The sequence below is a fragment of the Dipodomys spectabilis genome, unplaced genomic scaffold (assembly GCF_019054845.1).
Source record: "Dipodomys spectabilis isolate Male_0828 unplaced genomic scaffold, ASM1905484v1 ptg000783l, whole genome shotgun sequence".
NCBI classification, from domain to species: Eukaryota; Metazoa; Chordata; class Mammalia; order Rodentia; family Heteromyidae; genus Dipodomys; species Dipodomys spectabilis.
The window spans coordinates 5,509,616-5,537,163 of NW_024871460.1; the positions used below are offsets into that span (position 1 = coordinate 5,509,616).

The 27,548-nt window shown below is 36.8% G+C and overlaps 1 protein-coding gene across 1 annotated transcript in view; it reads right to left on the reverse strand.

Moving 5' to 3' along the window:
- Nucleotides 1-213: 213 nt before the first annotated feature.
- The window catches only part of LOC122102469 (MDM2 binding protein), a 56,984-nt gene continuing 29,649 nt past the window's right edge, over nt 214-27,548 (reverse strand). The window contains exons 12-22 of the mRNA XM_042673213.1: nt 24,358-24,531; nt 22,648-22,752; nt 18,609-18,770; nt 14,246-14,363; nt 12,353-12,508; nt 8,241-8,336; nt 4,286-4,567; nt 2,452-2,704; nt 1,744-1,857; nt 1,326-1,391; nt 214-430 (exon numbers count right to left, since the gene is read on the reverse strand). Coding sequence (XP_042529147.1) covers nt 392-430; nt 1,326-1,391; nt 1,744-1,857; nt 2,452-2,704; nt 4,286-4,567; nt 8,241-8,336; nt 12,353-12,508; nt 14,246-14,363; nt 18,609-18,770; nt 22,648-22,752; nt 24,358-24,531 — 1,565 coding nt within the window. The 3' untranslated portion in view covers nt 214-391. The remainder of the gene's footprint in view (nt 431-1,325; nt 1,392-1,743; nt 1,858-2,451; nt 2,705-4,285; nt 4,568-8,240; nt 8,337-12,352; nt 12,509-14,245; nt 14,364-18,608; nt 18,771-22,647; nt 22,753-24,357; nt 24,532-27,548) is intronic.

The window sequence follows — 27,548 nt, forward strand, 5'->3', positions numbered from 1 at the left end:
TGATTTTTACGCTTCTATTCTATGTGAACGTTCGTGACAATATTTGTAAGATGAAAGCAGTCACTGAATCTTGCTCTTGGGATACCTGCGAGGGGCAAGGGCAGCATCTCGCTCAAGATTCAGAGGCTGAAGCAGGCAAGACAACAGAGACAAGGAAATCCAAGAAGTAAATAGTCTGATTTATTGTAATAGTTAAATAACGAGGAATAAAAATTTTAAAAACATATAAAAATAGCTTTAAAAATTAAAATCTTAGGAAACTGTATAAAACAAATATACAATTAAAATACATTAACAGAACATCAGGGAAACAATATACATATATAAAACTCTTTAGAAATGTAGCAGTCAACTACTGAACTGGTAACTGTCTACAGAGAAGGGATCTCCATCACTTCTTGCTTGTCTTTTCTAATACCCATTCAATCACCTAAGGGGAGAAAAAATTACATGTACATTACATATAAAAATTCAAACAAGCATGGTGGAAAACTTAAAATAAAAAGTAATATATCGCCAGCGCCGGTAGCTCACGCCTGTAATCCTAGCTACTCAGGAGGCTGAGATCTGAGGATTATGGTTCAAAGCCAGCGTGGGCAACAAAGTCCATGAGACTCTTATCTCCAATAAACCACCAGAAAACCGGAAGTGGCACTGTGGCTCACGCAGTAGAGCGCTCACCTTCAGCTGAAGAACTCAGGGACAGCGCCCAGGCCAGAGTTCAAGCCCCACAACCGACAAAAAAAAAAAAAAAGTAATAATCTAAACCTTATATATAACATTTTATTTTGCAACTAAAAACCAATTTTTTTTGGTTGGTCATGGGGACTGAACTCTGGGACTGGGCACTGTCCCGCAGCTCCTCAGCTCAAGGATTAGCGCCCTACCACTTGAGCCATAGCACTACTTCCAGCATTTTTTCTGCTTATGTGGTGCTGAGGAATCAAACCCAGGGCCTCATGAATGCAAGGCAAGTACACTGAGCCACCTTCCCAGCCTTAAAAAACACTTTTTACTGGACTTACATTGCTTCATATTGTTCTCAATGGACAAAAATCAAAATTCTGTTCCATTTTCTTAACTTTCTTTGAAAACGTGTTTTCAAAGAATCACTCAAAGAAATTAAACCAAACACCTTTTAGCAACTCTTTTGCTAACAAAAGAACCTATTCGTAATATTAAATACTTCGTCTAGAATAGTCTACTATGTATCTTAAAGAGTTCTCAGGTCAGAGTTGGAAAGCCTATCAATAATTCTTATTGCATATATAACAGCAGCAGTGTCGCTCTGAAATAAAATACTAAGTTAACTATGGTTTCTTTACCTGTACAACATTGTTGTTTGCTGTTTTCTTCATTTCTTCAAATAGACCCCTTGAGGTTTTAAGATCCTAAACATTAACAAAATACAGCATTGTGAAATGTGCACATTAATTAAATTCATTAGTTCATTATTAGTAAGTGAACTTGCAATTATCTTAAAATATTCTGTAAGTATCTTGGCTGGATGCAGGGGGCTTGTACCAGTAACCCCAACTTTCTTCATGTGAAGACTAAACCCAAATAAATCATATTTCATATATTTTATCTTCAGTCCTATTTTCATTTCTTAAAAACATCTGGCAGTTAGTTATGTGCTATGCATATAACAAAATACTCATTCAAATAAGTTGTTTATGTCAAATAGAAGCAGCATTAGTAGGTAAACTGTTAGCACAGTTGTTAGCACACAACATGCTGTACCTTCAGGTAGACCTTAGAGATCTCAAAGAGGCGCTGGCTGCATGCACTGAAGCATTCGTGGGCCTGCGTGATACGGTGTTTCTTCAGGGTGTCAGTCACTACTTCTTTCAGGATCTTGGACAGAATAAAACCCATAACTAAGATTTCTTGGGAAAGGTTCAAATAGTACTTTACCTTTAGAATTCAATTGTAAATGGACTGTGTATTACACCATCGCTTGGTCAGACTAAAGATATATAAACAAGGCCATTAAGATATGCAACTGGGAAGAAAAGGTATCTACATTACTTTCTGACATTTATGTGGTCATAACATTAGCTTTTAGCAGGAAAGGACTAGAGACCATCTGAAGAAAGGAATTTAAATTTGAATTGAAATATTAATGTGTACTTACAAAAAGCAGAAAAATGCAGGTGTGTATTCATTTTTTTATCAAGGAAAATTTGAAACACAGAAAGGAAAGAGAACATTTTATAACATCCCTTGATGTATCATCTATCAACTGACTTTGAGGAAAATCAATTTGTGCCTAATTTTGTTTCATTTGTAACCACCTATACTCCCATCATCTTTCACTGGAGTATTTTCAAATATTCATTTCATGCAAGTATTCATTTCATTTGTAAAGCTTTTAGACATACATTTTCAAACATTTAAATAAGTGAATTTAGTCGAATATAGCTCCAAAGAAGATAGGGAAAGAATTACCCGTGTATGCTTCTGTGATCTCGATTCTTTGCCTTGTCTTGATGTCCTGGATTCATGTTCACTTTTACGTCCCGAATGGGCCTTCGTGGTGACTTTTGAAGTTTCAAAGGTAGGAAGTGGAACCAGCGGAGAAGTCGTTGGTAGTGATTTTTCCACCTGTGGCTTTCTGGATGTCACTACACGATGAGGATATTGATGATTACTGTCACTTGTTTGAGAAAGAAGAGAATCTGAACTTTCCGATTTCATAAGTCTATATAGTAAAGGGGGAGAAAAATCAAATCATTAATGCAGGTTAAAGCAAGTTTAATAATGAAGACTATATTTTGTTTTTTTATGTTATAACTAGTTCCATTCACACATAGACTCAAAAGAAATAGACAAAATTTCTTGCTAATTTGCCTTAAATAAACAATTAATCAACAAAGAACATAGTAATTGCCCTTTTAGTCCTTTTACATGAGAATCATAAGTAGTGTTACCTGGCCTTGCTTCCTTCTCCCTACAAAGTCTCATGTAAATCAGCTACAGTATGCTAGGTTGCTAGGGAGTACTCTTTTTCTGTTGTTGTTGCATTTTTTTTCTCCTGGTTATCTGGAAACAGATTCTGAGGGACTGTTGTGCTCAGGCTGGCTTCTACCTGCAATCCTCTGGATCTTAGCCCCCAGAGAATGGAGGAATATGGGCATGAGGCACCTATGCCTGGCTAGGTATCACCTTTATATTTTATATTCACTTGTTACATTACTTAAACCATTATGCTTTACCATGAAGAGAATTTTATCAAAGAGAAACCTGTATCACATTGTATCTATGCAACTGACTTGGCAAAAATAGGTCACAGTGTGAGATCAAATATTAGTCAAACTATGAAACTTGAATCAGACTAAAACGTTGCTTCTATAAACTCACAATTTTTTTCTTTTTGGTCTATGGCTTTTAGTTTTGTTAACTGTAAAGTCACAGTGTGCTTTCTTTTCTCAAATATGTATGTTTTTATTCATTATAGTGCAGAAATAAGAAATCCTGTTACAAAACAGTGTTCCAAACTTGCTTTTTTATTTTTATCATTTATAAAAAAACACTACCATGAATTTATAAAGTGCTCATAATTTAGCTATTCTATATCAGGGAACCAGTATTATAATATTCAAAAAATACTTGAAAGTTCTATTTTCACATATTTCATAGACTTTTTTCCCCCCCAAAAGTTTAACATAGTTAAACTTGAAATGTGGTATAAAGACAGATAAGTTCAGGATTCATTTCCTAAGTTTGTAATTTCTGATGAAGTATTTGGAAATTTTTATTTATCTAGCAAAAAAGAAGTAGCCGGAAAAGTCTCAGAAAAATGTCCTTATTAGTAGGCTTTAAAATTATGTAAAGAACAAATGATTTTTAAATGGTGCCATAGAATTCTTCACTAAAGGGCCAGGAAACTAGAGGGGAAGAAGGTAGGAAGAAGGAAAAGCGGGAAGGAGGGAGGGAGGGGCTCACCTGCTTCATTCTAGTGCCTTTGCTTCATTCAACACCATGAGAGCTTTAGTGCTCTATGGCTTTAAAACACTTCACAATGGATTGTGCTAAGAGACTTAAAAAACTAGAACCTGTGATTCTTCAAAAATATCCCCCCCTAGCCATTTCTTTCACAACTTAAGCAAAATTAGTAACTGCTCATAATAAAAACTAGAGTCCTGGCATAAAATGATTAATATAAAATCTCTGCAGAAAGTGACTTAAAAACATTAAAGACTACTAGTATGAAAAAAAAAATCCCCTGAAGACTAAAATACTTTCTGTCAAGACAGTTTGTATATGCACTTGACATGATCACCTTTTGGGGAGACAAAGGCCATTCTGATCTTTAGATCTCCGTTTCAGCCGGGATACTTCAGATCTGAGTTCCCCTTTCCGGAGTTCACTTTGTAGAGCTTCTCCGTCAGGGACGCTTCCAGGCTCTGACAAAACTGCAGGAGACGGAAGGGGGCTCAGCATAGTGGGGATGGGGAAATTTTCTCTGGTGCACGTGGTTTGAGTTTCATAGCGAATAAGACGAGACTGAAGTTCAGAAAAACCTCCATCTCGCTCTAAAGCTTTTTGCTCGTCCAAGCAATACCTAAAACGAGAGGACGAGCATTCAAATCAAAGCATCCAGGAGAACAGCAAGCGTTTTCCCTTTCAATAGAAAATAACAAGCCAGGTACTTACAAAGTTCTTATTTAGCCTCCTCATATTTGTTGTAAGATTGAAGAAATAACCTACTTCCCCTCCCCAATTCAGTATTTTTCTAGTCTGCTAAGATGACAGTGTAGAAGACTGAAAACTGTAAAGTACCATTTGATTTCTCTCTGACCATTTCTGGACAATAGGTTAACTTAATCCTTGGCTTATTCTCAAAATAATATAGTTTCCATTTGAATACTTTGTAAAACTCCAGTAACCTCTGACTTCTCAGCATAATTGATAAAAAAAAAAAAAAGTGAAATGCTGACTTCTGTTACAAAGGGCAAGGTTTTGAACATGAAGATTAAACAGGTACAAATATAAAGGCATTTTACACTGGCTCACCAAACAGCTCAGAGTACTTGGAATTTTTTTTCACTGAAACTCACTCTTCACCTGATTACCAGACTGACAGATGTTCTTCAAGCCCTTTGGTCATCTGCTTATCTGGCTTCTAGCTAAATCTGACTTGGGGAATCAATGACTCAGAAAATGCTCCTGGACTTAAAAAAAAATCCCATGTGGAAGTACAGTATACATGGCCAAAAAGACATGTGACCTTCCAAAGCTGACAGCTTTCCCCTTCATACCTTGCTACAATCACCATTTACTGGCTTCACAAACTGACACAAATGCTTTCACACATGTGATGACAGAGCCCAAAACAGGGACACATTCTAAACTATAAACATTTCTGCAGTCTTTAAGACTAGGTCATTAATAAAATCAAAAGGGGGTATAGAAGAAAAATATATCTCGTTAATCAAACTTGCATGTAGTAGAACAATGGAGCTCTCAGATAAATGTGACTTAAGGTAAATTAAGTAAAAATAAAAGGTAAGGGGCTGGGAAGGTGGCTCAGTGGTAGAGCGCTTGCCTTGCATGCATGAGGCCCTGGGTTCGATTCCTCAACACCACATAAGCAGAAAAAAAAAAAAAAAGCCGGAACTGGGGCTATGGCTCAAGTGGTAGTGTGCTAGCCTTGAGCTGAAGAGCTGAGGGACAGTGCCCAGGCCCAGAGTTCAGGCCCCACGACCGGACCCAAAAAAATAAAAAATAAAAAAATAAAAGGTAAATTTTGAAATCAATGCACAAAAGGTATATACATAGTTCAAATAAAAGATTCAGATGAATTCAAGGCTGCTTGGGAAGTAACCTTATTAGCTTTTTGATGTTAAAGAAAAAAACAGTAATTCCTTCAAAGAGTACTTTTACCAAATATTAAAATGCAGTACTTGTCTCTGAGTTGCATTTCTGTTGCTCAATTTAAAATTCTTACCTGAACACTTGGATTCGAATTAGCATTTCATATAGTATTTCCTTCTGGAATGATTTACTATCAAATGTTATACTTGTGACACTTATTTTGAAGTTTGTAAATTCTTAATTTTACTGCTGTTTCATATAAGATGTTTACAATGGTTTGTATCAATACACTGTTCCTTGTCATTGTACAAGGAACAGGGTACTGAACATTCCTAGACTTCTAGTTTTGGGCTATGTTTTGAAGAAAATCGCTATCAACATTCTTGAACAACTCTTTTTATGGGATATGCTTTCATTTCTGTTGGGAAAATACCTAATATTGGAATTAGTAGGCTATAGGATGTGAGTCTGGTTAACTGTATAAGAGTAACTATCCCTTTCGGAAGCATAGTTAACTATGCTTTCTTTTCTGCAGAAAATACCATTTCATACTCCCACCAACAATGTATAAAGGTTTTGACTATTCTACATATCCCCCAATATTATCCATCCAATTTTAACCATTCTGTGGCTGCAAAGAATTTCGTCTTATGGATGTACTCTAATTTCTTTACATCCCTAAAGATAACCATTGCTTCTCATTTCAAATAATACCCTCAATTATTTTGTTAAAACTGAGTTAACCAATCAGATGTTACAAATTTTAGCATGTTTTTTAGTAAACTCCTCATCCTTCCTCTGGCAGGTTATACTGATTCATATTGTTGTTGTGTCCTTGGTCCCTTTCATCTAGTACCACTCAGTGTCATGCTTAAAACAACTGACAACTTTGTAAGTGAAAAGTAATCTCACGGTTGGTTCAATCTATATTTTCTATTGATTTGTGGGGGGAAAAACAAACAGCTTTTCATGTATCTTGGTCATTTGTATTTCTTCTTTGATAAACAAGTTATTTCATGATTTTGCCAACTCTTCCAAAGGATAGTTACATTCTCTGCTTACTGAGTCTAAAGAAAATTTAGCCTCTTATTTATGTTAATAACATTTTCCCCAGATGCACCCTGACTTTTAATCATTGATATCATGTTTTTGTTAATTACTGATATAACTGTGTGTGTGTGTGTGTGTGCTGGTATCCAGGACTGACCTCAAGACCTTAAAATCTCTAGGTTTGCTTGCTCATGACTGCTGCTCTACCATTTGGATATAACCTCCAGTCTAGCATTTTGTTGGCTAATTGGAGATGGAGTCTCTCCAACTTCTCTCCCTGAGCTAGCATCCAACCCCAATTCTCCAGTACTCAGCTTCCTGAATAGCAAGAATTATAGGCACAAGGCTGTAATCCTTCTGGCATAACTATTTTTCTGATATAACTATTAAAATAATCCATCAGTTATTCTTTATTTTAGATTCTTCTTTTGTTTAGAATGAGTAAAAGGGTAATTGGTTATTAAGTTTCTTATTCCTTCTTTAGTTTGTATTATTTCTACTTTCATTGTTCTAATCCCTTGCTTGAAATACTTTAATTCAGTTTGTAAAAAGGAAGTTAAATTCCTATAATGGCATAAAAATGAGCAATACAGTTTCAGGCATTAAAAACAAAGGTTTCTTGTTTTCTTTTTAACCACTTACATATAAACATCAATCTCTCTGCCCTGTCAACAATGACATTCATGGTTTCTTCTCATTACAGTATAATTTGCTCATTACAAAAACACAAGTTATTCAAAAGTAATAATAGTATTTCTTCTTCCAAAAATCTATAGTTCAAAAATATATAGTTCATTCAGTAAGCCTTTTATTATTTTATGGAGAATTAATAAAAGTAATACTTTAGGAATGTGAAACACATTGCAAAATGAACCACCAGGATTTTGAAAATTCACGGTAAAAGATATTATCAGTATCTCCAAGCTCTTGTTCTTATGAAAATGGTACATGGGCATGGGAACTCAGATCTGCTAGTACCTCCAAGCAAGAGAATTCTTAAACAGTCAATCAAAATTCTATAAAAGTACATATAATTAACATGTTAAAAATGGCTACTCATTTCATCTAATAGCTGCTATGCAATTACAGTGTGTAATTAGTGACCAAGCAACATTAATGTGACCCACAATGTAAATATACCCAAGAATAATGTCTGAACCAGAGTAACTTTGATTAAAATATCTAGTAACTAATCAGAGGATGTCCAAATGCGGTAAGGCTAACGCTCATAACTTTTTCATCAACAGTAATTTGTCTGTGCTGCTTTTGGTGACATACTCTTTCTTGGCCCTGCTCACTTTATATCATATTATGACAACTTCACACTCCATCAGCAAAACACAAAGAACAAAGTGTAAATAGGAACTTACTCAATTCCATGATAATGACAGACTGTGGCTTTTTCAAAAGGTAAGGCCCGAAGTTTCTGAGGACTAAGTTCTGGTGTCAAAACAAAGGTTTTTTCTCTGAAATTAAGGGGAGGAGGGAGGGGAAAGATTTACATTTGTATTGAAGGTTTACTTAGAGACAGAGAAAGTTGTCAAGTGTCGAAAGAAACAAATCTGACTTTTCCCCTACTTGTGAATTTTTCAGGTATAAAAATTAAGGAACACGCGGTAGCTTAAAAGAATGAAATGAATACAGTGGGGGCTGGGGCTTGCCCCTTTACATTCTAGGCCTCCAGTTTTTGAAATTAGGGTAACATCTCTGCAAATAATTCTGAGAAACAGATAAATTCAGAATGAGAAATGATCTGTAATGGAAGTCCAGTAGGCATTATTATTTATTACTTCTATGTTTTTATTTATTTATTTATTTTTTGGTCAGTTGTGGGGTCTAAACTCTGGGCCTGGGCGCTGTCCCTCAGCTCTTCAGCTTAAGGCTAGTGCTCTACCACTTGAGCCATAGTGCTACTTCCGGCTTTTTGTCTGCTTATGTGGTGCTGAGGAATTGAACCCAGGGCCTCATGCATGCAAGGCAAGCACTTTACCACTGAGCCACCTTCCCAGCCTGTTTTTATATTTTTAATGCTTTATTGCAAATGAAAATTAAAAAGCTACAAAAGTGATTATGAAGCAGAAGGTACCCACTGGAGGTTAAACTGACTCACTCTGTAGGGGGCACAAGGACCACACCCACAAAGGTCATCAATAGTGAGACTACTGAGAGCATGTCATTATTTCTAAATGTTCTTGTTTTTCTTGGTGAAGCAAATTGAAGTTATTCATTTAGTTACATGCCTCTTTTCCTCTCCTCTCTTCCTCTATTCTCTCCTCTCCTCTCCCAGTCATGGGGCTTGAACTCAAGGCTTGGGTGCTGTCCCTGAGATTTTTTGCTCAAGGTTAGTGTTCTACCACTTTGAGCCACAGTGCCACTTCTTGTTTTCTGGTGGTTAATTGGAGCTAAGAGTTTCACAGAGTTCCTGCCTAGGCTGGCTTCGAACCGTAATCTTCAGATCTCAGCCTCCTGAGTAACTAACTAGGATTACAGGTCTGAGCCACTGGTACCCAGCTAGTTAAATGCTTTTCTTTTCTTCTTTCTTTTTCCCAGAATAAAGTTAACCTGAATCTTTGGTAACAGAAATATTTCTTTCCTACCATACCCCATAAAGGCCCCAGATCTTTCACTGTCTAAGACATGGAGTCAGCTTGCCACCTGTCTTAAGAATCATCAGAGCATATGGTGACTAACTTCTGACTTCCTTTCTTAAGAACTAGACTTTCAATCGGCAGTTATGTGAGAACTGTTAAAACTAATCCATGTTGAGATTATGTAAAACATTCACGGTCAGCCCCTCCGCACACAATGTGCAGATGTATTTCTGGGGACAAGGGAAACTTCCACTGCAATCAGGTTCAGCTCTTTCTGGGTTATTCCTTCCACTTGAGTTGAACCTCATTATCTAACACAGGGGACCATGGTCTTGAAACTCAAAACTTGTTAGATGGGAATGTATACCAGTGGCTGGTCTGGACATAGCTAACAGAAATACCAGTAGTGTGAATTCAACAGAGTTGGAAACAATATGTAAAAGATGAAGGCATGGTTCAAACATGACAGTGCCATCTAAGAGTAAAAACAATCAAGAAAGAACATGAGGCCCAGTTCAACACTTAGCACACAAAAAACAAACCTCTCAGACTAGAGACATGACTCACAAGCTGGTAAACTAACCTAGTGAGAGTCAAAGGACCTGAGTTCAAGCTTTGGTACCAGAACAAAAAACCCAAAAACCTTAAGAGTACCAGAGCACCAAGAATAAATTTGTTATTCTATTCTTCCTCTGGCCCCATGGTATTAGTAATTAAAACTGCCTTTCTGTCCTTGAAAATTATATGTAGTACAATGACAATTATTTAAAATAAAATTAAAATTAATTGTGAAAACACAGACTTTACATATCTTAATGCATCTACTTAAAGTGCTCCACACAAAAGATCACTAGTAAATGTCAATGAGCCCTCTATTTCGAAGATTATTAAAATAAATAGTTCTATAAAAGAGAACTCTTTAAGTATACAGCACCTATTTGTTTATTTTCATTTTTACTTTCTGATAGAACAAGGGTTTGATCTCAGGGTGGCTTGCTAAGCTGGCATTTCACCACTTGACCATGCTTCCCACCCAGCTTTTTGTTGGTTACTTTGGAGATGGTGTCTTCTTGGACTCTTCTGCTAGGACTGGCTTTGAACCTCATTCTTATGGCTCCCACTGGTGCCAACCTAGCATTTCACTGTTTTTTCTTATCAAGTTATCTCTCATTTCTGATTTAATCCTCATCACATTTCATATTTATTTTTATCTTTAATCAGTTTTGCAGTGCAGTGAATTCATTCACAGCTGTTCTTTCTAAAAGAAACATCTTAATAAATGTTTTTAGCAATATTTATTATTTCCCTGGTATGTTCAGGAGTCAGAAAGTGTTTATACTTTATATAACTTAACACAGAATCAGACGGATCCTTGCACAAGTAGACATTTAGTGAGAACAGAAATTTCCCCCTTCAACTTTCAAGTTCACACAAGACACATTTGATAAGATTGCACTTCTTTCCAATATCAAACTGTCCCTATATCTTTCTTGCCCTGAATTTGAAAATATATTCCAGCCAAAGAGCACAACCTAGATAAATAACGAATTCAGGCTAGGCACAACCAACTATCACTGCCAGGTGAGGTCAATGATAACAAAAAGACTACAACTAAGGAGAGGAATATCTGTATTCTTCTTTGCTTCTTAATTCCTACCAAAAAGAGTTACCAAAGAAAAAGAAAAATTAGTCCAAAATTATATAGGTTTTATATCATTAACATCATCAAGTCATTAAACCCCAGAGTTATTGGCATCCTCATGCTTTCAAAGTTGTCCCCTTATCTCCCTCTTTAGGGAGCATACACCAAAGACAATGGTGCAATTTTTGAGACACATTTTGGGACAATTTTTGAGATACAATTTTTAAAAGAAGAAGCCTTTAGAAAAGTCACCTCTAAAAATCAGCATTTATCACACTATGTAAGCTTTATAAAAGTGATCAAAATGATGTGTAATTCTTATGGTCTTTTTGATGTTTTACTAAGTAATGGAATAACAATTAAAAAGAAAATGGTACAATGAGTAAGTTATTCAATCTCTACTAGTAATTTATGTCTCAATTTTACCCATTAAGTCAACTTCAGCAACACCCGGCATTTGTAAACTAACAACTTAGTGGAAATTATCTTAAAAGTCAATTTAAGTGTAAATTATTCATGTAGGTTTTAAGCTCTGACTTGGTACAGTTTCAGAAGAATTTTACACATTCCCACTCCTTTCATGTGCAATGCTACTAGGCTTTATGCTCTTAGCAGGCATAAAGCCTAACAGCATGCCAAGTGGTGGAAAATTCAAAACTGTAGAATATTACAGAAAATAAATAAAACTTAAATAGATATTTCAAGTCTATTTTTGTCTTAAAAAGAACTGTCCTCGTTACTTCAGAGGCTGAGACCTGCAAATCATGATTCTCAGCCAGCCAAGGCAGGAAAGTCCATGAGACACTTATCACCAATGGACAACCAGAAAGCCAGAAGTGGAAGCTGCCTCAAGTGGTAGAGTGCCAACCTTGAGTGGAAAAAAAAGCTAAGGGACAATTCCTGAGTCCTGAGTTCAAGCCCTAGTAGCAGTACGCGTGCACGCGCGCGCGCGCGCACACACACACACACACATGTACTATTATTCCTATGTTAAGAAATTCCTGACTTGTGTGGGGACTATGCTGAGCTGCACCCATCATCCCTGACTCCCTTCTACTCAAGAGCACAGAGCTGCAGGATGTTTGCACAAGATAAAAATGAAGACTATGCCAAGCAATAAATACTGGAAGCAAACCTGTGATCTTTGCCTGAGTAGCCTAGGGCATCACCTAACTAGGGAAATGAGATAAAATTTTCTTTTAAAACGATTTTTCAAAGTTAATTCGAAATCATTAACTTTCAAAGTTACCCCTTTTGAATCTGTAAAGGTTGAAGATCTCCCACTGGTAACCCATCCGAGGTGAAATATTTCAGCAATTCTTTAGCATCCAATAATGTGACTGAATCCCGGGGGCTCTCTTTATGGCCCAGCAACTGCTCAGATGAACGAGGCAATGAACCAGTTCTGGGGGAGAAAAAGTACATTATCACCTTAGTGAATTTGGTAATGTGAAAAAATCAGGAGAAGATGATATGAGCAAAATCCAGAATACACAAAGGAAATGGAAGGATTACATATTTAGGAAAGTCAACAAAGTAAAATCTGAGCAAATCACTTACTTTCAACTTTTATGGAAAAAAAAACCCAAAACACCTTGCAGGTCACATAGAAACTTGAAGTTAACATGCCAACAATTAAAAAAAAAGCCTATCTAAATAATGACTGCATTATTTATAAAAGGCATCATATTAGTAATTCAATAATGTGAAGTCACCAATACTATAAAATTTAAATCTAAAACTCTTATATGTTCTGAAAGCCCATAATGTTTAATTTCTGAGGCCAGGAAGTGAATGTTCCAATTTTCTGAGACTTTGAAAGATTACTTAAAGCACAACCATGAAATGAGACAGTAATCAGAATTCTCTCCAAGGTTTCCTATAAGCATGATTATGACATTATCAATCAACATTACATCTGAAATAAATGCAAGACTTCCTACTATTCAAGCTACTTTACATGCATTATATATAAATATATGTAGATATATACAAATACTATAATATATTATAAGTATATATTACATAAATACATATATATATATATATATATTACTCACAATTTCCTTGAAAAAGATAAATGAGGTCTTTCTTGAATGTGAAGCCTCACTTGATGATGAGTACTTTGCAAAGTGAAAATCAACATTCCAGGCCTAAATCCTATCCTTACTCCTATTTCTCAGGTAAGCATTCCAGCACACAACAGGTGACATTATAATGAGCTGACACAAATATTTATATAATGAGCTGACACAAATATTTAAAATGAGTCACAACTAGACTAATGCCAAATTCTGTATGACTTTTCTATTAAAAAAGAACTCACAGAACATTATAAAAACTATAACAAGCCAAGCTCCGTGGCTTACAATTATAATCCTAGATACTTAGGAGGCTGAGATCTGAAGGTATGGTTCAATGCCAGTCTAAGCAGACAATTCAGAGACTATTATTTCCAATTAATCAGCAAAAAGCCAAAAGTGGGGGAGCGGGGGTCTCAAGTGGTAGAGTGTCAGCTTTGAGTGAAAAAGCCAAGTAAGGCAAAGAGGCCTTGAGTTTAAGCCCCAGTATCAATATTAAAAAAACAAAACAAAATATACCTTCATTTCAGAGAATGACACAAAGTTAACCAGTACTCTATAACTGCTGTCATAGAGCAAAAATAGAATTTTTTCAGTGCCTGCACAAATATTTAGTTTTATATATTAATTTATTAGCCCGCTGGGCACCAGTGGCTCATGCCAGTAATCCTAGCTACTCAGGAGGCTGAGATCTGAGGATCTCGGTTCAAAGCCAGCTCGGGCAGGAAAGACCGTGAGACTCCTATCTCCAATAAGCCACTAGGAAACTGGAAGTGGCGCTGTAGCTCAAGTGGTAGAGCGCTCGCCTTGAGCTGAAAAGCTGAGGGACAGCGTCTAGGCTCAGAGTTCAAGCCCCAAAACTGACAGAAAAAAAAAAAAAAAAAAGTAGCAGACAGAGGAAAGGGAACATTTCCTTCTAAGTAACTCTATTGGTTATCCATGGACTTAAAGTACATATTTGCTTTATAATAAAACTATCAACTATATGACATTAAATATAAGAAAGAGTTCATTTAAAACTACAGAGCTATAGCATACATTACTAAAAATTCAAACATTACCTCATTTTTTGTTTAGCTTTTCCAAAAGTTTCCCAATTCTGAAGAGCATGCCTTTCTGGCCATTCTACAGGATCGGTTTCTATTAAACTTGAAGAAAAAGCTTCTACTGAACTGGAAGCTGAAGAGAAAAGAAATACATGTAAGTACTGGAAAGTACTAACATACTAAATTTTGCTATGTAAGATGTGTGTGTGCATGCGTGCGCACACAGGCACGCGCACATAAAGTGTTCACATCTGTAGTCCCAGCATAAGGATGGGAGGGGACTAAACACCTGGCCAGTTCCAATGTCATGCTAGCCTGAATTACACAGACCCTTTCTCAAAACACCAAGCCAAAAAGTATAGATACACTGCATATACAAATGTGTTTTAAAAGGCATGTTGGTTTAGTTATATAGTACTTCACTTAGGCATCCATTAAAGACCTTTCTAATTAACAGAACTGTGGAAAATGCCAAGAGAACTTTGTTGGAAATAAACTATCTCCTGCTGGTGGCTTACACTTGTAATCCTAGCTTCTCAGGAGGCTGAAATCTGAGGATCATGATTCAAAGCCAGCTTGGAGAGTAATGTCCATGAGACTCTTATCTCCAATTAACCACCAAAGAGCAAGAAGTAAAAGAGCACTAGCTTTGAGCAAAAAAGCTCAGTGTGCTGGCACCAAGTTCAAGCCCCAGGACCAGCACAAAAATAAAAATGAGAGGTGGGGGGAGGGAAGGGAGGGAAGAAGGGAGGGAGGGAAGAAGGAAGCAAGGAAAGAAGGAAGGAAAAAAGGAAAGAAGGAAGGAAAAGAAAAAAAATTACTCAAAATAAAATAAAAAGTAGTAAGGTAAAATTCAAAAAACTAAATTTGCAGTATTAGAATTCTTATAGAACAAAAGCATAACTTCACCATTTTTAGTGAAATTAGTTCTAAATGAAAACATATTGGATGTGTATGTCAACTTCATACTAGAAAGGGGAATTAGTACAAGAAGACTAAAAAATTCTGCTCTTCTAAAAGGAGATTCCCTCATTCTCAGAAGTATGATAAAATAATAAATAACAAAAGAAACTTTCAGGTAAAGGGTACTCTGGAATAACATTCACTTATCTGTTAATAAGAGGCCTTAACATAGACCATCTTCAAAGCAATTATATAACTTTAATAAAATGTTAGGGTGTGTTTACTTTTTTAGCTCATCTATATGAGATTACATTGAATGCTCAACAAAGTGACAGCTTCCACTTTCATTAGAAATTTCTAGCAAATCCAGATCGCATTGACACTGGCAAATTGCTACCAGAACAAGTTTTTTTCAACTCAAAAGCTAACTAGCTTTAAAAACTGCTTTGAAGCCAAGCACCAGTGGATTACACTTGTAACTCTAGCTACTCGGGAGGCTGAGATCCAGGCTGGTTCGAAGGCAGCCTTGGCAGAAAAGTCAGCAAGACACCGTCTGCAAAATAACCAGCAAAAGGCCAGGCTAGAGGCATGGTTCAAGTGGTAGAGTACTAGATAAACCAAACAAGCTGAGTAAACATGAGGTTCTGAGTTTAAACTGCTCCAGTAAGCCCCATCCCCCACACACCCAAAAAACACTGAACTAGTATAATAAGTGACTATAAATTCATGGATGAGAGCTGTTTATCCATCACCATTGGCAAAAACACCTATTTTATGTTTTAGAGAAGTCACAGGCTAATGATTTAATAAAGAATTTTTACACATTTCTTTTTGTAAAAAAGGCAAATTACAGCTGAGTATCATTTTCTCTTTACTTCCTAAACCATTTAGCCATGAACATTTTGAAATATTTTCATTATCTATATAGGATTACCCTTACAAAACATCATCCAAACACACCCTGCTTTCCAGTTCTTCACAGGAATGATAAAACACTATCTATAGAGTATTGAGCTTTATTATGAAATAGAGACATGGCTTTGTACTAAAGCATAAAAAAAAACGTTTAACAGCACTCCGCCATAGCTGCATGTTGTAAGCTCACAGGAGAACGCTAGCATCTTCAAAAAGTAAACACTGAGCTGTCTGTACACGCTATAATTAACTATTAACTGACTGCATACTTACATAAATATAAATGACACAGGCTAATATTTAAGACTGAGTAAGCAAATATTCCTAAGTGTACTGTGATTTGGCAAATAGCACAATATAATTCTTACAGCAAAATAATATCCATTGTTTTATGTGCAGGATACTGCCATGCTGAAAGGTATAGGAAGGTTCTTCGAGAAAACAAAGCTGGTTTTTTTTTTTTTTTTTTTTTGGTTTGTTTCTTTTTAAAGTCTATTATTCTACAGGAAAAACAAACAAAATCAATATAGTAGGAAAAACAGGGAAGCCCACTCTTCAAAATTATAAATGACAGCAAACAAAAATGAACTCTAGCATTGATGACATGTGCTTAATTACTACCAGCTAGTAGAAACTTATGTATCTAATGAACCACAAAGAAAAGGCTATATTATAGTTGTTACAATCTAATACAGCAAAAAAAATCATACATTTATAGAGGAATATTAATATTACATGATATTTATGGCTTTTCATGAGTTTCCACTTCTTTCTTTTCTTGAAACAAAATCTCCCTATCTACTCCAGGTTGGCCTCAGACTCAAGCTCCTGCGTCAGCTTCTAGGCACTTCCTGAGCCTTGCTTTACCAATTATCTTCTGGACAGCCAAGGACCACAGTTTTCATTTCCTGGTGCCTGTCACAGTGTCAAACTCAGGAAAGGCACTCAACAAAACTCACTAGTTTGATTCTGTGATCAGCTTTTCATTAACTTATGCAGTAAAATAATTCTCACAAAATAAAAATATTCACTTAAAATTCTGTCAAGTAATTTTTGAATGTGTTTTTGTCAGATATTAAAAAAGCTTCACTCCATTCAAATGCATCATAATGAAAGAATCCAGAAAAATGAAAATAATCAATTAAATAGAAAAATGAATGCTTGTGCTGGTGGCTCATGTCCATAATCCTAGCTACTACTGAAGCTGATATTTAAAGATCATGGTTCCAAGACAGCCTGGGAAGATGAATTTGTGAGATTCTTATCTCCAATTAATCCAACAAAAAGCCAAGGGTGGAAGTGTAATTCAATTATTAGAGCATTAGTCTTGAGCAAAACAGCCAAGCAAGAGTGGAAGGCTCTGAGTTCAAGTCCCAGTACTGGCAAGATTAGATAGATGGATGGAATAGATTAGACAGACAGAGGTTAGATAGAAAGAGAGAGAGAGAGAGAGAGAGAGAGAGAGAAATAGGATAGAGATTCTGTGTTCCCTCAGTGAGGTATGTAACCTCTCTGGCCATTAAAAGTGTAAATGTGAAGCCAGCCATTTGCCTCTACTCAATTTACTGTGTAGATTTTATTCTTCCCTTTCTGAAAATATAGCTTAACAGAAACACTTTCATTCTAGCAGCTTAGTACAATTGGTAAAAAATAATTCCTTTGTCATACTTCTCCCTCTTCTCAAAAACAATTATAACAAGCATGTTTAATGAATGACATTATCATACAGTTGTAAAGTTTGGAATGAGGAAGGGGTGACATAGATCAAGACCCAATGTACTCAAAAATTGATATGCTGAATTGAAATCCCTTTGTGTAACTACTTAAAGATAATAATAAAAATTGTATTGTAAAAAAACAGTAAAGTTTAAATGATGAGAAATACCACTTGATATTGCGTGTGCACGCACGCACACGCACATGCACACACACACACACACACACACACACACACATAGATATACTATCATTTACATTTACAAAATTCACTTTTTTATGTGTCTGTGCTAGTACTTGGACTTGAACTCAAGGCCTGGGTGCTGTCCTTGAATTATTTTGTTCACTTCCAACTTTTTGATGGTTAACTGGAGATAAGTCTCATAGACTTTCCTGCCCAAGCTGTCTTTGAACTGTAATCCTCACATCTCAGCCTCCTGAGTAGTTAGGATTGCAGAAAGGAGCCATTGGAACCCGGTATAAAACATTTTGATTTGAACAATATATCTTGTGAATTTTAGTAATAAACGTTAGTACCATAGATGCCACATCCAGAGTAAAAAAATTTTGCCAGGTGCCGGTGGCTCACACCTGTAATCCTAGCTATTCAGGAGGCTGAGATCTGAGGATTGAGGTTCAAAGCCAGCCCAGGCAGAAAAATCCATTAAACTCTTATCTCCAATAAACCACCAGAAAACCAGAAGTGGCACTGTAGCTCAAGTAGTAGAGCACTAGCCTTGAGCTGAAAAGCTGAGGGACAGCGCTCAGGCCCAGAGTTCAAGCCCCATGACCAACAAAAAAAAATTTTTTTTTTAAATTTCAAGTGCCAAATTAGGAAACTCACTCTTCAACACGTGGGAAGCTTTAACTTCATTTGTCTGTCTTCGACTCGTTTGAGGACCCAGAGCAGTGAGGCGATGGAAGACTCGCTCCCTTGTGAGCATCAGCAGTCTTTTGAGCTCATCGGCAGAAAGGGCTTCAGGCTTCTTTGCCAACTTTCTTCTTTCTGCAGGACAAATCAACACAGCTGACCATACAACTATCTAGGCCTCCCCAGAGCTCATTTATACTTTTTAAAAATAGAAAGTATTTCTAAAAATCAACTAAGTGAAGATGACCAGTAAACCAACATTTCTAGCTTATCTTGTAGTCCGTGGTAGGACTTCCCTTCCTGTGACTTGAGGAGAAACAAACCCATTAGCTCACACACAAGCCAATACACAATAAAGGCACTGAAATTCTTCAGAAATATACTGCAGACTACTAGAAAGGAGCTTATGATAGTATTTATGTGAAACTAAAACCTGTTAGACTTGCACTTAATGACAGGCACTTGTACATGTTGTTTTCCAAGCCTAAAATCACAGTAAAGGAATAAAATAAGATAGTAACAAAGAAGATAAACAAGGACACATTGGAACAAACTGTGTAAGGCAGAAATGACAGTGAATGGGTAAACAGAGTTGTCTGAGCACAATGGGGACAACTCAGGGGCCCACAGAGAAGCATGATGGGGAGCATGAGGGGACACACAGTATAGGGACGTGCTATGTGCTGGCCTGAAACAGGACTGTAATACAGGATGCAGTCAGTCCAGATCCACTTCCACCACCATCCCACCCTCCAGCCCTTAGAGCCAGGCAACTCTTAGTTCTTCTGTTTGTTTTTTAACAGTCTCAGACTACAGAGTATCAGGTATCCTGGAAAGTATTGTTAAAGATAGGATTGTATGTAAAGGAGTAAAGAAAAAAGTCTGTGTGGTACTGAAAGGTCAGATACCATACTCTGTCACTAGAAAAACAGCAGCTACAAATGATGTATTAGAAAGATCAGAGGATTTTCCTTTTGCAAATCTGAACGTGTTGAGTGCCACTGGCTCATGCCACTAATCTTAACCATTTAGGAAGCTGAGATCTAGAGGATCAAAGTTTGAGGTCAGCCTTAGCAGAAAAGTCTTCAGGATTCCATCTTCAACTAAACAGCAAAAGGCTGGGCTGGAAGCGTAGTTCAAATGATAATCAGCCCTGGGTCAAAACAAGATAGCTTAAGGCCTGGATGTCAAGCCTTGGTACCAACATAAAAAAAAGATAAAGAGAAAGGAAGGGATGAGGGAAGGAAGGAAGGAGAGAAGAAAGGAAATTTGAACACCCACAGAACAAAGAGCTCCAGTTGCTAATTTTAGGGTAGAGGTAGCATAAATGGCCAGAACCAAAATGTTTTCACCCTACTATCCTCCAGTGAATTTTCCCAGATACATTAATGGCAAACGATAAAACTTGCCATTTAAGACAGAATGAACGGAAAAGAACAGCAGACAAATAAGAAAAAGTGCTAAAGGGAGAAAGAACAGCTCTTCTTTTCATGTCTCAGGCCCAAGGACTTTAACTTAATAACACTTCAGCTCTCCACCATTCCCCCTCCCATCCCTCACTGAGCTCGGCAACAACCAGACATGCTTCCATCAACCGTTCCTCTCTTTCACCAGGGGTGGCCAGTCTGCAGGTCATGGGGAAGGCAAGAGGCCTCCTTTCCAAGGTTTGTCCTGTTATTCAGTGTCTACGTACAATTCTGGGCACACATACAAAAATGGTCCAGGATTAAAAGAGATTTAGTGCACCCAAAAGGAAAGTCAGAACTCAGCAGAAATAAAAATACTGTAGAGAACAAAAGAAAGTTCTCTATAATTAATAATCTCCAAGAAATAAGAGAACAAGTATAAGACCCTTTGATAAATGAATCTAACAGTCCATGAAAAAGAAAGACTACTACAATGAAGCAAATGAGAGCTAAAATTTTAAATATTCCACAAAAGGACTGCAAAATGAAATGAACGGTGTCATGCATAAACTAGAACAAAAAGATAGCATGGATATAGGAAAAAAATTAAGCATTCTGTATAGGAAACTATATAATGAGTCAGGTGTAGGTGGCTCACACCTGCAGTCCTAGCTACTCAGGAGCCTGAAATCCTGAGGAATGCAGCGCAAAGCCTGCCCAGCTCAAACAAGTGAAAGGCCCTGAGTTCAAATTCTGGTACGAGCCCCCAAAATAAAATACATATATTTCAAAAACGTAAGTATATACATATGTATGTAAATATATTAGTTTTATATATAACTAATAAGATTTCTAGAAAGAGAAGAAAAAACTAGGCAGAAGTAAATTATTAGAGGCAAGTAAAGAAAAATTTTCAGACTTTTTAGTGTGAGTTGAAATGGCTTATCAAGCTGTTCAATAAATGGGATGGAAATGAAGAGTGGAGATATACACACTACATTTCAGAGTAAAGCTTACAGAAATAAAGCTTTTAGGGGGAGAGAGACAAACTAGAACAAGGATTAAGATCACCATAAAGAACAGGAATAATATTAGATTTCTTCCCAAAGATCAAACAAATCAAAAGGCAATGGACTCTAACTTCAAAATCCTGAGAGTAAATGATTTTCTACCTCAAATTCCGTATGAATGATACAAATGACACTAAGATGTTTTCTCACTCCAGTCAGAATGGCTATTATTAAAAATAATAAGAATAGGGCTGGGAAGGTGGCTCAGTGGTAGAGTGCTTGCCTTGCATGCGTGAGGTGTTGGGTTCGATTCCTCAGCCCCACATAAGCAGTAAAAGCCAGAAGTAGCACTGTGCCTCAAGTGGTAGAGCACTAGTCTTGAACTGAAGAGCTGAGGGACAGTGCCCAGGCCCAGAGTTCAGGCCTCACAACCAACAACAAAAAATAATAATAATAACAACAACAATAAATGCTGATGAGGATAGACGGAGAAAGAAAACCTTGTACATTGTTAGTGGCAGTATGGTGGTTTTTCAAGAGCCTAAAATTAGCACTGCCATAGGATCTAACTATATCACTTCTGGACATATATGTAATAACTATATTACATATATGTAATAAATGTAAGTCAGTATAGCACAGAGGTACCTGCACACCCATGTTTACAACAGTACTGTTTACAATAGCCAAGCAATGGAATCAGACGAGGTGCTCATCAGCCGGTAAGTGGACAAAGAAAATGTGATACACAAACACACACACACACACACACACACACACACACACACACACACACACGGAGAATCACATAAGATGAAAAATAATGAAATTATGTCATTACAAAAAAATGGATAAAGCTGGAGATCTTTATGTAGAACAAGATAAGCCACACTCAAAAGGACAAACTGCATCATGTGGTCACTCATATGCAGAATGGGGACCTAAAATCAATAATAATAATAATAATAATTAATTATATGAAGTAAAAGAGGGAATGTTTGGGAGAGGACCAAAAGGAGAGGAGAAAGGAATGAGGCTGATGGGGCATATGGTTGAAGAATATCATATGCAAGCATGAAAACAAAATGAAACCCACTGAAAGTGTTTCAGTTTAGACTCACTTAAACAAATGTTCAAATTAAAGACAATTCATAATGCCAATGTCATGAGTATGCTAAGCTATTATTGATAGTTATGACTGGTCAAGAATCAATGCTCAATTAGAATCTTTCTCTGGATTTACATTTTCAAATGTTTACAGTCTTTACCTTCCTGCTACCAAAAATGTGTAAAAGTTATATACGTTAAGTAGAATAATAACATGTATCATTTCTAGTATAGTTAAACATATTTTGAAATATAAATGATTTGTTAAATGTATTCAGCAATATACAAAGAAATAGTCTGAATCCAGTGGAAATAAAGCTGAAGGACTTTTCTACTCTTCAACATCTCTGTATCAACAGTTGTTCTATAAAAAGGTATGTTAGACCTACTGGGCAACATGTACAAGAACAAGTGCTCAAATAAAGATCAGCTTCTGTTTAATCAAATCAGCATTCACCCGGCAGAAGGAAATGTACAAGTGTTACTTACTCAGGCATTCTTTCAAAGCCATAACTTGAACATGAGCTAACTGTTTCTCTCTCTGTAAAATCTGCTCTCCAGAAAAGCATGGAAGGGGCAAGTTAAAAGGAAAACCTAGGAAACAGAAAAGGTCAACATTAAAGATAACTCTTCATTAACAACATTCAATTATGACAGGATGGTTTAAAATTCTTGATTTTATATATTTCAAAGTAATAACTATGTGGGGAGGAATAAAAACACTAGATTGTTTTGCATTTTAAGCTTTGGCCATTTTCTTAACCTTTTAGGGACTGCGAGCACTGGAGACTTCAGAAAACATGCAGTGTGGACCTGGTTTCGAAAGACAAGAAATCCCCACAATGAACCACAGGACCGCATGTTTCCCTTTGGGTAGTCTCTTGTACAGTGAATCCAGGCTTGACCTAAACAAGATTGCGACAGACTTAGAAGATTGACTCTGGCCTATTTCTTCTATCTACAATATCCAGATAACTATAGAATATACTAGAATGTACTATCTTAAGATTAATGTGGCCAGGACAGGGAGGCTTTATTCCTCTTTTTCCAATAGGATGTCCTCAAAAGCTTTACCAGTGAATCATATGACCTGCAGATGTGTGTAACCCACACATGCAACCTTCCAGGTCCCTCAGCTGTGGTACACTAAGGGTGCATGAGGTCACTCTCGCCTTGCACAGCCTTCTCAAACCTTGATGGATCTGAGCTGTTGTGTCCCTTTGCTGAGGAATATGTCTACTTCAAATAACCTGCTGTGGAAAGTGTGGACTTAGACAAAGGAGTAAACAGTGTATGATGAATGTAAAGCGTGGCACAGTATATAGCAAACAGAAGTATTTGTACTCCAGTCCTGGTGCTGACAGGGTGTTAATCTTTGTCATTCTCCATGCTGTGGGAGTCTTCCCTAGAGAATGGTAATTAACCAAAACATTTCACACTGTGTAATCAATAAGGTACGGCAAAAGTGATATTAAATGACTTCTAGGCAAGTCACACCAAGTACCGTAAACTCTTAGAACAATCATTCTAAGGGAAGTCAGACTACCCTGAGACTAGTCTTGTAAGGACAGCCAAGCAGACCTTGGGGAAAAGGAGAGAAAAATCAGCTCATCTGCTCCAGCCAAGGCGGTTGAAGCACTAAATAAAATAGCAGCAGCAGCTATCCTGGACACTACCTTTGGAATTTTCCAATGACTGCAAACCCGGCTATATGGAACAACTGTATATGGGAACTCAAAAGAGAAACATCTAGCAGACCCAACTCTGGCAAAGACAGCCAGGAGAGACAAATGCTAACAAGTTACTTCCTGTTAAATTTGGGTGGTGTTTCATGCAGGAATATATCATAGTGTAGACAAAGGGGAAAAAAGAGAGAAAGGGAGTAAGACAGAAGAAGGCTCAAAGTAAATCAATGAAAATAAAGAATAGAAAAATCATATATGGTTAAAGCAGAGAATATTCAAAACTTTCCGTTGGGAAGTGAAAGCAGATCTACTAAACTTGACTGTGTATAACATAAAAAGAGTCAATTCTCTTGAGCTTTAAATAGGTTATACTATGTTTTAAATAAAAGGTTAATTACAAAAGTTTTGGGAAAATAAGTTCATTAAATAACTAGTATGTCTTCTCCTTAAAACCTCAGAAATCAAAAGACACAAACACACATAGGAAATTTTTCCTATCTCAGTTAAAACTTACATGAATTGGCTTCTTCAGTCTTTGTTTTCATCCTTCCATGAATCAAGTTGAGTGCAAATGAGCCATTGATCTGGTTGGCTGAGTGAATCAATGTGGCTTTGCATTTCCCACTGCCATTACCTTGTAACAAGAGATAATAGCTAGAATGCTCTCCTTTCACTTCAACATCTGGAACTGGAGAAAGGGTTCTGTTAGTTAGTATGTGGAGTGCAGTCCAGCATGGCAACTGCTCCACCCCAGGAAATATAATCAAGTCTCCATGATACTCCAAAAACAGGCGGTCCTCAAGACAGCTGGGCAGGTGGCTGTTCAATCATAAACATGATACTCAAATGTTTTATATTAAACAACTCACCTGAATTCCATAATCTTTCTTATACAGCATACCCCTAATGTATCCTTTATTTCCAGCTTCTACTTTTTAAAGTAGAAAGGTCTGACTCCTGTAAACTCTCACAACTCAAGTGGTAACAGTGTACAGAAAAAAGAATCAAGCTTCATCTCAAGTTCTGTGTCCCTGGATTAAACAACCACAGATCTAAAATGTCAGGAAATAAAAACTGTATCTTTATTTTAACATGACAATAGTTTCCTTTTTTGTCATTATTTCATAAATAATAGAAGTTAACAGCTATTTATGCAGTTTTACATTGCATTCAATACTATAATTAATGTAGAGATGATTTAAAATATATCAGAGAGTATGTATAGGTCACATGCAAATACTAGGCCATAGTATATAAAAGATTTGAGTATCTTCTGATTTGTAGTTGTGGGGGTCCTGAAACAGCCTCTCCCATGGATTCTGAAGGTTGTACTAAAAAGTAGCTTTTTCTTTCTTGCAATGGTCATTCAAAATGTATTTTACAGAGTGAACACACAGCATCCATTAATCTGCCATGTCAGTTGTGTGAAGGTCAGTGAAGACAGCTTCCAATATATTTTAAAAACAAATCAAGTGAAAGTTACAGTGAAGGTTGAAGAAAAGCTGTGAAAATACAAGTAAACTCCTTTTTGCTTGATAATAGTGAACTGAGCATAGACATCCATTTTCACTATCTTCTGAAATCCCACTAAACAGATATCGAGATTCTGAAATCAAAATCTATTATCTGAGAGAAAAGACAACTATAATTAAGTTTGAAAGTAAGAAAGCATCTGAACAACTGTAAGATATTTGATCTCTCCATTGCTAAAGAGAAAAATAACAGAGCAAACCTAGACGCAACCGAGATATACAAATGTCCCCCAGAGGCTCTGGGACATGCTCCAGAGAGTGTGGCAATCGAAATGAAATTACAATGTGAGGACTGACTGAAAGCCTATTTCAGAAATAAATAGAGCTCCTTATATTTTATTTAAGCAAATAATTTTCCTTAGCACAGATTATAGGTTTATTCTCTGAAGAGAGTCAAAAGGAGTCTCTGACTTCAGACACAAAACAATAGTTGAGAGTTGGAGTTCTCAACTAATCAGCGAATCTTATATGGTAAAAATGCTTATATGGTAATATTGAGGCCTACATCCTTCTTCCCCTATGTAATTTTCAAAGTGTTGGAAGCCAGTTAGCTGAATGGCCCCGTCTTTTGAAAACATGGGCAGTCCTGGAGGAAAGACTAAATAAAGTTCAACGTGGGGGGAGGGTGTCACCCAATAAAATATCCTAATGAGATCAGCCTAAAATAAAGACCACAATTCATAAGCTTTACCCATGTTCCTGCATTTTTCACTCATCTTTAGGCTTCTCTCTATTAAATGTGAATAAGCCCTCAAGCAAAGTCTCCAGTGTGAAAACCAGATGCCAAAATAAACAAACAGAACAATACATAAAGAAACGAAGAGGATATAGCAAGCACAAACCTTAAATGTTGAAGGTAGTAATAATGAAACAGATATTGCTTTTTTTCTTTTCTTCCTTTTTTTTGAACTCAGGGAGTTGGTGCTGTCTCACTTTGTTGGTGCGGGTTTTTTTTTCCCCCTCAAGGCTAACACCTTACCATTTGAGCCACAGCTCCACTTGCAGCTTCTTTTTTACTGATTAACTGAAGACAACAGTCCCACGAACTTTCTTGTCTGGGCTAGCTTCAAACTGTGATCCTCAGATCTCAGCCTCCTGAGTAGCTAGAATTACAGGCATGAGCCACCCAGCTAGATATTCTAGAATAGGAAATGACCAGAACTCATGATAAGAACACTTGCTTAGTATTAGTAGCCTACACTACACAGTACAGTAGAAATCTAGGAGTTATTCATCTTGCCTCACAGACACTGTACCCTCTGAACAGGACCTTCCACTGTCCTCTCCCTGCCGCCCATCAGCTACCAACTTACTCACTGCTTCCATGAGTTTAGCTGTACTAGATAACAAATCAAGAGCACAAGAAGAAACTTTTGTAGGTGATGGCTATGTTCACGCTACAGATTACAGTAGTTCCATGATACATACCCACTTATCTCCAAACTCATCAAGCTGTACACATTAAATTTGTATGGCTTATTCTAATACTAATCATGTGTCAATAAAGTATCTTAAAAATAAAGAGCTCACAGGAAGTAAAGTTAACGAAGCAGGAATATAAGGAAATACGAATCTTATGACTGGAAGATAAATTTCAGGAAATCTATCGTAAGTTTATAAAAACACACAAAAAGATGGAAATCAAAAGAGAACAAAGAAGCCTTAATGAGGTATCATTTTTGAGTATGCATGCACATATGTATATTAAACTTTTACAAGTTGGGAAGTGTATACAACTCACCACTCATCACTATCATCTAGCCAGGGAAAACTTCCATCCCTGCAGCCCTTCTCCCTTCTGGCCTGTGATCTCAGAAAACCACGCATCTGTGTTCTGTCTCTTCTTGCCACTTAAATATTCTATAAATGTTAGGAACTAGATTAATTTTATCTGGCTTTAACTACAAACTCGGCATAACGCTTTCAGGTATACCTTGAAGATTCCTCCCCCTGCTCCCCAGTTATAACTGAGCATCGCATGGGAAAAGCAAGTTTTATTGATTCACATGGAGGTTTGGCATCCAATTCTTAGTTACTATGCATGATGCTTTCAGAGACATCTGCTCAAAATGTTGGTGTGATCTTATGTTCTCCTGTTTCCTCGGCAGATACCCAGGCATGAAAACATGGGGGTACAGCATTATGTGTTAAGTTTAATTGCCAAAATGTCTTC